We start from the raw sequence: 13106 nt of genomic DNA, 5'->3' as shown, positions 1-13106 counted from the left end.
ACGTATTTCAGATGACCCACATATATGTGTTAACATGGTATAAAAATATGCCTAAAAATAGGCCTCATAAATCTGTTGCTAAAAATCAACTAGTTATTAATAAGAAAATGTGGCTACTACTTTTATTAAATGGTAATTATCTTCTCATTAAGATATTAAAATTACTTGCTCATTAAAATCAGAAGAAAGCAAAGTTAAAAACAAACAGGTACTATAAATCTTGCACAAAATTTTAAACAAAAATGCAAACGACACCTTCTTGCTCTTTTGCCTTTTCTTTCTTTGGCTGTGTCTGAATCCACAATATCTGCTCTGAGGCAGTCCAAAGTCCCTGAAAATGAAAGGTGTTCCCCAAAGTACATTCGGTAGCAGAGTGGCACTGTATCCTGTGACTGGATTCCTGTATGACTCAGAAGAGGTTTGAAAACAACCTAAAAGACATAAACGTTCATATTAGCTCAATTTATAGTTCATCATTTACTGCAGGAATTATATATAGAAAAATACAGCTCTTTTTTTTTTTATCCTACTACAGTACATATCATTACCATAAAGTGAAGCAAAAAAATGGTCTCATTTAACTGGCTCTAATTTTACTACAAACTTAACATTTGTGAGCACCTATTATGTGTCACTCATCCTCAATTTAATCCTAAGGACAAAGATTTCTTGACCCTGCTTAGTTGTGGGAAAGTACAAGGAAAATTATGAATTAGTGTAAATCATTCTACCTCTTGCTTTCAAAAAAGGCATGAATACCTACTGTGTTTCTGTTTCTTTAAAAAACAGCTTGTATATTAAGTTCACAAAGTGATTTATCAACTTCCCGTATTAATATAAAAACATTTCAAATGTTATATTATGACTATCTGACTTATTTTAAAATGATATTCCTTGGTAGTAATAGTCATTTAACATGTATTTTCTGACAGAAAACTTCTTTTGCATTTTAAGTATAATATATGCTTACGCAAATACATTCCTCTGGTTAAATCTCTAGTTAACCAAATTTCATAATCACTAAGAGCTAGCCCAAACAGAAGCAACTACACGTGCTCAATGCTAGAGCACTATAATTGCTCTGACTACTCATCCTCTACTGCACAGTTCCTTTTCCTTCTTCTCCATATTAAATATAGGTGCTAACCAGTGCTTTCCTCAGCCTTCTTCTAACTCTTGCGCTATACATTCTCTCTTAGTGATATTTTCCTGAAGCTTAAAAAACCCCATCTCAATGGACAAGTGCCATTTACACAATGAGACCCAAGTCCGCATTTTCAATTGTCCTAGGTCACCTTATTTTTTTGTACTTGGGAAGAGAGGCCACTCTTTTGATGGTCTGAAAGGGCTAGAATGAGAGAATTCAAACAATTTTACTCTAGACTGGAAATATAGGGAGAAATTTTCTCTCCCTTGCACACTTGCTTGGCATACTCTTTCTAGGCATTACTCTTCCTTAGGTTTGTTCTTGAACTCAATGGAAAAACTCTTCCCTCTGCAAAATTCAAGCCATCCTCCATCTTTCCAAATCTTTGTCATCAACGTATGCTTCCTAGTTAATCCTTCATATCTATTAGGGACTTTGATTTCTGACTTTCTTTCTTTTCTTTTCCATCCCAACTGAGCATCCTGGAAGACTTCAATAGCCATGCAGATGACTCAATCAACACTTCAGTTCCAAAGTTATGTGACTTCCTTGTCACCCACAACCTTGGCTTAAACTCCACCTTAGCAACTTCCTAGACTCTATTTTATATCTCTTCACGTCATTTTTCTTGCTACATCTACTTTGGATCACTCCTCTTCTATTCTTATACCTGAGCTGCTAAGAATAAGAGAAAATTATATAACTGCACTCACTGTCACATCAACACTTGTATAAACCCTTAACTTAAGCCCAGAAATTAGATCCTCAGCACTATTAAGCAATCCTTTATGCGGGTCTGCGGTAAGCTCTCTTTCCCACCCAGTCCAACCTTCACACATGCCTAAATCATCTTATACAATTTTTACCGTACTATTGAATATTCATGTTCCTGGTGGATTTTAGAGTCTTATCTGTAAAATAGTATAGTTATCTCTAAAAATGTGTTTTGAACGCTAAAAAATATGATGAACTTATCATATAACCCAAAAGATAAAAATTATTTCTGTTCCCATTCTTCCTTTTAAAAAAAATAAAGGAGTCCCTAAAAACTACTCTAGAACTAGGCACAGTGGCAGGTGACTGGAGTCCCAGCTTCTTGGGAGACTGAGGCAGGAGGATCATGAATTTGAGCCAAGCCTGGGCAACACAGTGAGACCCCATCTCCAAAAATAAAATAAAAACTACTCCAATGTACTGGGGAAGTAAACTTCATGAAAATTTAAAAGCAACTGATACATTTCTTAACATAAATTACCTCCTTTAGTAAGACAATTGAAACAATTTGAAAACTTATCTCTATATTGTAGTTGTAAACTATCCTTATTAACTTCCCAAAAACTCTTAGAGGAAAAGCACCTTTATGTCTAAAGCATTTCTTTCTATAATTGACTCTAAATTCCAATACTTCTCATTTCTCTACAAATATTGCTCCATCCATTAACCCTTTTTGCCTCTTTTTTTGATTGTGACCTTCCTAACTCCTTACAAATACAGTCAACCCTCCATACCCACGAGTTCCACATTCAAGGATTCAACCAACCACGGCTCAAAAATATTAGGGGGGGAAAAAACAATAAAAAATAAGCCAGGTGTGGTGGCACACATCTGTAAACCCAGCTAATTGAGAGACTGAGGCAGCAAGATCACTTGAGCCCAGAAGTTAGATACTAGCCTGGATAACATAGCGAGATCCCATCTTGTAAAAAAGAAAAAAAAAAAATCAGCACAGTTAACAACTATTTACACAGCATTTACCTTGTATTAGGTATTATAAGTAATCTAGAGAAGATTCATGTCCCACTCTCTCACTTGCCTTCTGGTCACTCAAACTAAAAAGTATGTTTCAAAGGATTTTGCTCTTCACTCTCCACATTTAATCAATTAAATAAGACCTCCACAATAGTCTTTACCTTTATCTTTACCTTTGCAAAGCCACAACCATCTAAGCTTATAGTCTCATTATCACTTGTGTGAACTATTTCAATAACTCATCCTTTCACCTCTAGTTTTTCCACTTCAATCCATTTAACACATTGCCACTCACATACTATTTCTACGTGTACAGTTTTAGTTACTTTATTCCTCTGCTCTAAAATCATCAATGCCTCCCCATTGCTCAGTCAATAAAGTATTAAGGTAGCATTAAGGACTATAGCATATGATTAAATTTAACTTTCTAATCACATTACTTGGCCAATTTGTTACAAATAACAAAAATGTTACTATATGAGACTCTTCTGTTTAATGATCATCTATAGATGCTTAGTTTGCATTTATAATCAATCCATGTACTTTTTGCGTGAAGACTGGAGGCAGAGAGGCACAGAATAAAGACTTCTACTGGAATTCTAAGAGGCATACTGCTTGATGGTTCCATAACAGTTACTAAGTATGCTTAAGGAGGCACTATTACAATTGGGAAAAACAGGCTGGCTCACCTGTGCATCAGCAAGCTGAACAGCAGGAAACCCTTGGTTTGCTTCTTCTACACCTGCCACATCATCCTGACTAGTGCTACGCTGAGAATGTGTCCCATCCAAAGTATTCTGGTCACTAGACAAGACAGTGTTGAAATCTGAGGCTGATGGTATTGTAGGAAGATTGGGTGCAACACCTAACAATAAATTTTCAAAAATAAAATGTAAATTATTAGGAAATAGAAACACATAAAAGGATATATAGCAAGGTAAACTTTTGAAGTCTGTACTTTAGTACCAATACTAGACTGTTTAAATTGAAAAGAAAAAATAATTAGTACTTTTAGGTTATTTTACAGACATGATTTATTAATGAAAAATGAAATTAAACTAAATTTTCAGAAAATATCAGTCATCCTTAAAGTCTATATTAAAGCCAATCAGTCCAAAACATAGAATTTTATGGCAGAAAGATCTCTGAAAAGCATTTAATGCCCCATCAGCTTTGCACTGAGGTAGAGAATTACAGAAAGTAGCAGGGCAAAAGCCACCGGTATCACAGAATCACACACATGCTTTCCTGAGGCAGAACAAACATGAAATGGCACTATTTATTTCCTCTGTGCTCCCACTATCCTTTAACTCCCCAGACAAAGGACCTATGACAGAAGGGAATTGTTCCTTTCTGGTTCCCTTGAAATTTAAACTGTATGTTCTCTATGTGGTACTGTGAGACTAGTACCAGAAAGTTTCCAAGAGCTGGTGGAAGCACCATCCTTCTATCTTCTTCAGCAAAGGGCCAATGCTAAGAACCAGTATGTGGTTAGAATTAGAATCGTACCAGATTCAAAGTGGTCCACACAACAGCAAAAGAAAGAACTAAGTAGTTACATATCAACCATTTTTTCATACTTTCATAGTTTCTGTTTGAAAGAATTTAAATAGCTGTCCAAACATTAAATAGCTATTACACAGATTAATTTTGGCTGCTTTTGATAACCATCCTCAAAGGCTACTTCACATATCCTTTTTGTAAAAATATACATAAGAAAATAATATATATGTTTAGTAAACTTGGAAAAATACAAAACAATACAAAAAGAAAACAAATGGTGTCTCCACTTACATTTCTGGATATAACCAACATTACTTCTTTTGAAAATTTCCTGCCAGTCTTCCTACTTATACATATTCCTTCAAAATTGATAAATGGCCCTCATTTGTCTCCCTCCTTAAGAAAAGGAATCTTACTCTTCTTAGTACTTCTTTAGATTTAATTAAATATTTATTAAGTAACTATAAAGAATATAAAATGATAGCTGTTATGCCTCAGAGGGATCTGATCTGGGTAAACTAAAAATACTTTCCATAACTTAGGTACATAACGTTGTATTGTGAATTTTTTCATTTACCACCTTTTGGTGTTTTGAAAATTAAACCAGCTACATTAAAAGGAAGTTCTAAACTCTTTATATATAATCTCATATTTGATAAATTTGCCTTTTCACAAGAAAAATGAGTGACTGCTTATTACTCTCTCAATTGTAAGACTATTAAAGGCATTTACAAATGGGCCAATTTCAACCAAATGGTACTTAAATGTTTGAGATTCTTTAGCCATGTTCCAAAAACAGGATTTTGCTATAACTATATGTACTCCCCTTAGACAGTTAAGCAAAATAATGAGATAACTTAATACCTGTTGGAAGACTATTGTGTCCTGATTTTGTAACAGGAGATTCTTGTACCACACTTCCTCGATTACCCACAGCATTTGACATCCAATTATAGAAACTCACAGATGATGGCTCAGATAGCAAGGGATGTTCAGATAGCATATCAGTGGCTACTGTATTTCCTGAAAATAAAATTGTACTGAGTATAGTGTTACTTACGTACTAAGGAGCAGAACGTGTAATTTATATAATTATTTTTGAAAAGTCAGATTAAAATGTTTGTCTTTACAGAGGTTTTTAAACTCTCTTTGCATGATGCTGATGTTTGGATATCAAGGCATTAATAAATAGTTTATTTTTATTATAATGGGGGAGAATTCTATGTTGGCTGGCCTGGGTAGCACACCATACTAAATGCCTAGATTAATATTAGTCAGTGCTGCAATGTAAAAATGCAAACTAAGGGCACAAAGACACCAAAAAATTACAAACAGAACAACTGTTCCTAAAATATTTTCTCAAAGGTATAATATGAAAGGTTATGCAACCAAAGTATGTATCTAACTAAACTTAAGTCCTGTTTTTTTAATTCCCCCATAAAAGCAAACATATAATGGTCTAATCTAGAGGATATACCTGTTCTTGTTAGAGAGCTACTTTTCACAGCTGCGCTACTTCTCTGAGGAGTCCCTTCCAGGAGGTTGTGCAAGCTTGGGAAGCTTCCAGTCAGGTAGCTGAGTAGGCTCTCCTTCCTTGGACTTTCCTTTACTGGCATCCCAGTACGTCCAACATGCACTGGAGAATCTGTGGCAGTGTCTCCACTGGTATAGCTCAGAGAATGATATGGGTGAATGCCCTACGGGGCAAAAACAACTTAGGGTTCTTTCTTATGCATTTAAAAATGACCGCTGGTAACTACAACTACTACCACTGTTGCTATTACTGCTAGCTATCCTGCACGTTAATACCCAAACTGATTGTGTCTCCTAGGATTGTGGTGCATCTCAATTGTACCGGAACATGTTTTATAACTATATAATACAATACAAAGGGCCATTTTTATTATCATTATGTTGAAACACATTCACTTATTTTAACCATGGATCACTAATTTCCTTCTAAATCTGATGAAGGAGTCTGGTGAAAAGACACAGAACATAGTCAAGCACATCAAACAGATGGTGATAAATAAAGCACTATTAATACCTAAGGATCAGACAGAGCATCAGAACTTCAGAAAGTTATGGATAGGGTATTTCTAGAGGCACTAAGGAACAATCTCTGTGTGTACCAAAGAAAAAAAGTAGCCTGAAATAATTCTTTACATCATTGCTTATTTATTGAACCAGCAAACTGATACTCAGACACAATCTCCCTTATACAAAATGCTCCTTAAAAAAACTAATTAAAAAATACATACACTGAAAATGATCTGGAACATGAGGGTAGGGAACTTAGGCCTCAAGGCCACATGTGGCCCTCCAGATCCCCAAGTGTGGCCCATCAACTGAATCCAAACTTACTTCACAGAACAAATCCCCTTATTAAAAGGATTTATTCTGTAAAATTTGGATTCAGTGAAAAGGCCGCACTCAAAGATCCAGAGGGCCACTTGTGGCACCAAGGCTGCAGGTCGAGCCTGTAATCCTAGCTAGTCAGGAGGCTGAGGCAGGAGGATCATTTGAGGCCAGGAGTGTGAGAACAGCCTGGCCAACATAATGAGATCCTCTCTTTAAAAAAAAAAGAAATGAAAAGAAACAAAATGAAACTAGAAAAAAGAAAGTTGTCTACCTTCCTCAACCTTCCCTGCAGTTTCTTAATGAAGTTAGCAAAGACATCTACCTGGGAGGAAACTAGAGGCTTTATGATGAGAGCAGGAAACACAGGGGCAAAGGCCATCAGTGCTGTGAAGCCCTCTAAACTCTCAGTCCTCTCTGGAAAGCAGAAAGGTCTGCACACTTTCCATACCCTACCAGTCATCCTCACTTAGGTGAGGAAAGGTGACGAAAGGATGTCAACACAAGAGGTCAAAGAGCATTTATAAAATATTAAACACTTGCTAAGCACATTTCATATATTATCTTCTTTAATCCTTAACAAGTTCTCCAAGGTAAGAGATTATTTCCATCTTATGAATAAAGAAAAGTCACTTATACACCTACTAAGAAAAAAAAAATAGATATTTAACCCATCTGCCTGACTTCTATCCCAAAATTCTTAACACTATATTATCCTTCCTAGTACCCTATAATAAAATCTGTGTTAAGATTTAATCCTCTGGAGAGCTCTAAAATACCAAAAACACCTTTTAGCTACTCTCTAATGAAAAACAAAAAACCAAAAATTATAGAATTTTTCAATTTCTATCTTCTGTCACATCTAAGATTAGAATTTTGGATCAATTTAAAACATAGCAAAAAAAAAAAGGACTACACTGATCAAAAGATCTTGAAAAGCAAAGATCTGAAACAAAGCATTTGGAATTTCAAATTTTTGGAGGACTTTTATAACCTATAAGCAAAAAAATGTTTTAAAAAAATTCTGAAAGAGAACAGCATTAACAGCAAAGTATCAATTTGATCAGAGGGTTTTCTTAAAGCATAATTAAAATCATAAAATAGTCTAATCCAAACCAAATATTGATCACACACTGCCTAAAAGGCTTAAAATTGATTATAAGATTATTAGCATTTTCACTATTGGATTTTATTGAATATTCAATTAATTGAAGAGAACCCTAAGGCTTGGTAGTTAAAGTGGTCTTTACTCAGTATAAATTACTGATGATATAATTTTCAAAAAAAAATATGTACACTAAAGTTAATTTCAACATAAAAATGTTATTTGAATATTTAGGGTGAATAACTAATATTTAAATAATATTTTAGGTCTTCTCTCTAAGTCTGAATAACTCTAACCAAAAACAGCAATAATATACCTTTATTTTTAATGCAGAGTCACTATGGGTATGTGTTTTAGAAAGTTTCCTCATTATTTCAGCTCCAGTTACAGGTCCAGAGCTACCAGGTGGGGGCCGGTTAGCTGTTCCTTCTAGTAGCATTGTATGTTCACTGACAGTGGCTGAAACAGTTCAAAAGAATAAGTAAGCAATAGATTTATCAAATCTTCTTAAAACATCAACCTCAGTGTTCCTGGTTGTATAACTATACTCAACTTTTATATTCCTTGACAAATTATTTGTGGAATTTGATATAACATTTACTCTTTTCTTTTTTCCTCCCCAACCCCAATCCTCTCCCTCAGGCTCAAGAAAGGAGCAAATAGCTACTATTCAACTGCCCTGCAAATGATATATAGACCAAAAGCCAATTCAACTAAACTCAAGAAAGTACCGGATGCTCACAGATTAACATAGGCATTTGCAGAGAAATGGAAGGGATATGCACCGTACTGTTTTTTCAATTTCTGTGTAGACTTGAAATTTTTCAAAATAAATAATAAAATCCAGCCTATTCCTCATAACACATTTGTTTATTAAATATAAAGTTATTTAAAAAACTAAGCTGGGTAAAGTATTATATATCAATGTTCTGAAATCTCTTACTTTAAAACTACTATATTTCCCATGGTACTTTAATATTTTGCTAAAAACATGGTAAGATAAATTCTCCCTGAACATTATATGTCATGATAATAACAACCTTTGGCAAAGAATTAAAGTATGCATGTACATTTCAGAAATGCATATCCACTGTCTTTGTTCTAACACAGCCATTTCGCTGACAGAATTGTAGGCTGAGGGCAGGTCCCCAAATCTACATAAATTCAGGATCTAACAGGTACCTTTAAGGAAGGTAAAAAAGACAATGGCCCCTTTAAAAGACTGTGGCATATGGAAGATTATAAACAGACAAATATAAATTTTAAAAGGAGGTTTATATGTTTCATTCAAAACATTCTAGTTATATAAAGATGTCTTTGTACTGGGTAGAGATCAGAAGTCTACTGTATTTCAAAGAATTAAACTTATAAAATCAGGTCAGTATAAAGATTCCAACATTATTACCACTTACATGGACTAATAAAAATCATACTTATAATATTAATGAATTAATATTAATATTAATTAAGCCATGACATTTCCAAATTTCGGACACAAATTATTAAAATGATCACAAGTGTCATGTTAACAAGTATGTAATACCCAGCTAAAAGGCTGGCTTATATTAGTCATCTGTTAATAACAGTGGGGAAAATCAAAGGATCCTGGTGTTTTTTAATGAGGTATAATAGCATTATTAATAGAAAACACACATATCTAAGCAAAAAACAAACAGCAATTGTGTAGAGTAAGAATACATTCAACAGAGGCTTACAAAATTACCTGCATCAAATTCAAATTCTGCTCCATCAGCACTGGTATCACTTTGAAGACCACCCCCATTGTCCAGCCCCAGTCCGTCTTCATGTTCGTGGTCCATAGCTACTTGAGGCTTAAGGGGCTGAGCTGGTCTATGTAAGCTAACTCCTTTAAAGGCTGGTGTCACCACAATGAACTTCATCCACTGCCTTGCCAGTGCAACTAAACCTTTCTTTAATGTTACCAAAGCAGGAAGTCCATCACTCTATAACAACAATGACATGGTTAGAAGTAACCTGATGTAATAATAAGGGTTACCAATTAAGTGCTTTGCATGCATTTATTTATTTAAATCTCATAATCCCCATTTAGAAATGAAGCAACTAAAACCTAGATGTTAAGTAATTTATCCAAAGTTACCCGAGAGAGTCAGGATTCAGTTATAAGCTGACTGTAGAATCCAGTCTCTAAACACAACACTTCATCTTTCTGTCATATAACAATACAGCAGCACCAGTCAATATGACACTACATACGGGATGAAAGAGTGGGATTCTCCTTAAGAAGCATTCAATCCACTTTACTTTTTTTGTCAAATAAAGAGTCAAAATGTATTTTGAACTACTTGAAATATTCACTAAGCAAAGATGAAATAAAATTATTCTCTTCAAATATTAGGTAACTATCACCATTTTAACATTTAAAAAATTAAATTACTATAAGTTAACTGCTAGGCATAGATGAATTTGTAACTGCCTTGAAAGTTAAAGGAATTATCAGTAACAATTATGTAACTTAAAATATATTTTATTCTACGTGGTAATGATTGTAAGAAAGAAACTTCTGGCTGTTTTCCTAACAGAACCTCAGCCTAAAGAGAAAATACCTGGCTAATTTCACTGAAGAATACCATTTACTAGAGGGCAGGAATCACCCCCATTTACTTTCTGAGGAACATCAAGTCTACTAGTCTGTCCTTTCATTCCTAGACTCAAGTAAGAAGGACCATGTTGTGCTCCTTCCTCTTACAAGGAAAGCACATCTGACAAAGCATCCAACCATGAGAAATGCCTGTCATTCTCTCTGTTCTATCTTCTGTAACTAGATGGGTGAATAGGCTTATACTGTGGATCTTCCAGTCTTCAATTCACAGGGAGGGAGTAGAAAGCACTACACCAGCCTTAAGTCCAAATATCTTCATCAAATACATCACAAGATTTTTGACCTGCCTGGCCAATGGCTTGACTGGCCATTAGTAATACTGATACACTGGTCTTTAATTTGACTAAAAATTCTTATATATGACCAATCAGACAGAAGCTTAGAGAAGAGAAGGTATATAATTAAAGCTCTAAACCCCTAATTTTGATGTGTTATCTGCTTTTCTAGGGCAGAGATGAATTGTATTTATTTTGTGCAATTATATATTTTTCCCTCCATCATTAGTCCTTATTTTATTAAATCATATGTGAAATTTGACTCTAATGATTACTCTCTTGCTTGAAAACTCTTTATACCTTTAGCTTCCAAGACATCACTCTTTCCTGATTCTTCTACCTCTTCCTTCCTACTCTGTGTACCTCTATCCAACCTCCCTACCCTCCTTTAATTGTGGCATTCTTCAGGATTCTATTTTTGATCAGTTTCTCATTCAACATATCATCCCTAGAAATCTCCTCTATGTCACAGCTTCTACTAACACCTTTATGCTGGCAACTCCCAAATCATTCATCTGAACACGATTTTATCTATTGACGTGTATTTCTAACCAGATTTCTCCTTTGGACTTCCCACATGCATCTCAACCCCTGTGTGTCAGTGCTCCTGCAACAGAACAGAGGCTTCTTTAAAGCTAACATGGTTTCAGTAACTCACCATTGTAGCATCATCAATGACAGAGTAATTTGCCTGGTGCAGGTAGTGATGCAGTATATTACACAGCAAACATGAAGGATTTTCTTGGAGAAAGCGGGCAACTTTTGTAAGTCTGTTGTACTTACTTCTTAGGGGAAAATGTACACTTTTATTCTGAAACCAAGCCACAAAAGATTTAGAATGGTATGCATGAAAGATTCTACAAATAAAAGATATCTGGTAATTAAGAACTTGCAGGTTCGATATCATCCCATAATGATTAATAATAAGGGATCATTTTCAATACCAAAGTTTGTCTGATACTTGTAATGTTTAAAGACATACCTCTAATGCTTCTGTCATTATGCATCCCATAACAGCACAAATTCTCAAGGTTCCTTCGGTTTCTAACTTGTTTAAGGATGACTTGAGTTGATCAATGGGAACAAGCCAGGCACCAACAGCTGGAGTTGCTGTACTTAAAAGGTTCAGCTGCCTTTTAAAATAAATAAAAAATCATAAAAATAAGTGTCAAAATTTGTATTTCAATTTCTCATACCTACTGTACCCAGTGGCTATTTCACTCAGGCAAAACTACTTTCTTTTCCTTTTAACCACTGATAAATTAAGAAAACATAACTAAGAAATGTAAAAAATGGACAATAGAAAAAAAATTTTAAAAAGCCTGTCAGAAGTAAAAAGAGTAAACAAGTCTAAGGCAGAGGGACATGTAAACATAAAACTAAAGTACTAGGAAAGAAACTGCCATCAAACAAGGTAAGAATAATGTCTACAGAAAGTATCAAGTAGGAATGATAGAAAAGGAGGCAACTTTAATACTAGAAATATCCGAAAATTAAAAATATATATGAAAAAGAATTGTATGCTACTTGAAACAAAGAAGAAACATCAAGGGATAACACTACATTTCAACAACTTTTTACCTAGAAAATGTATGCGTTGCAGATCTAACATTGGTGGGAGCTGCAAAACTAAACCAAATTTCCTTAATGGTCAATTTCATGCTACATGAATCTGGAGGTGGAGGCATTAGAGGCAGATCTTTTTTCAAATCATCAGATTCAACTCCTTCATCCTATATAAAACACCAAAAAATTATTAAGATACAGTCCCTTAAAACCACTAACACAGAGGTTTACTGATGTCCTAGGTGCAAACCCTTTTATCAAATCAAGTTCTACAGATAACACTCTCACATAAAATAGATAATATGAACCTTGCTTAGCTTAAACTTCTGATTGTGAGAAATATCTATGGATCCTTGAATCTCCAAGGAGCACAGTCTGAAAAACCACTGCACTAGATCTTACAACTAAAGGGTTTCAACTGATCACTTCATGCGATCATTTTTGTTTGGGGATGCTGAGCGTTACTTTTTCCAGATGAAGTAAGAGAGAAAGAGGTCTGTGACTAGCCAGAGCTCTTATAACTATTAATATTATATATTTGCAGAAGTTATATTAATAAGTTGCAGAATGGGTGATAGAATTAAGGTCTTCTGCTTTCTATTAAATTTTAACTGAATATTTCAAACTTCCAAATAGAGTGTCATAAAAAATACTACTGTAGCGTATGTTCAAATAAATAACACTTTATAATAAAAAAAATCTTACATGCTATTACTCTCTGTATTGAGAAACAGGAATAATATTTTTCAGATATGCAATCAC

The 13106-nt window shown here is 34.5% G+C and overlaps 1 protein-coding gene across 2 annotated transcripts in view; it reads right to left on the bottom strand.

Moving 5' to 3' along the window:
* The window catches only part of BLTP1 (bridge-like lipid transfer protein family member 1), a 173497-nt gene that overhangs the window by 75126 nt on the left and 85265 nt on the right, over window positions 1–13106 (bottom strand). For both annotated transcript variants that reach the window (XM_069493730.1, XM_069493731.1), the window contains 9 exons: window positions 12360–12511; window positions 11761–11911; window positions 11437–11589; window positions 9586–9826; window positions 8179–8321; window positions 5877–6096; window positions 5264–5422; window positions 3586–3761; window positions 256–431 (listed from right to left, as the gene is read on the bottom strand). In XM_069493730.1, coding sequence (XP_069349831.1) covers window positions 256–431; window positions 3586–3761; window positions 5264–5422; window positions 5877–6096; window positions 8179–8321; window positions 9586–9826; window positions 11437–11589; window positions 11761–11911; window positions 12360–12511 — 1571 coding nt within the window. The remainder of the gene's footprint in view (window positions 1–255; window positions 432–3585; window positions 3762–5263; window positions 5423–5876; window positions 6097–8178; window positions 8322–9585; window positions 9827–11436; window positions 11590–11760; window positions 11912–12359; window positions 12512–13106) is intronic.

This window comes from Eulemur rufifrons, chromosome 18 (assembly GCF_041146395.1).
Source record: "Eulemur rufifrons isolate Redbay chromosome 18, OSU_ERuf_1, whole genome shotgun sequence".
NCBI lineage: Eukaryota > Metazoa > Chordata > Mammalia > Primates > Lemuridae > Eulemur > Eulemur rufifrons.
The sequence above is the reverse complement of the archived record's forward strand: the minus strand, read 5'-3'. Positions and strand labels throughout refer to the sequence as shown.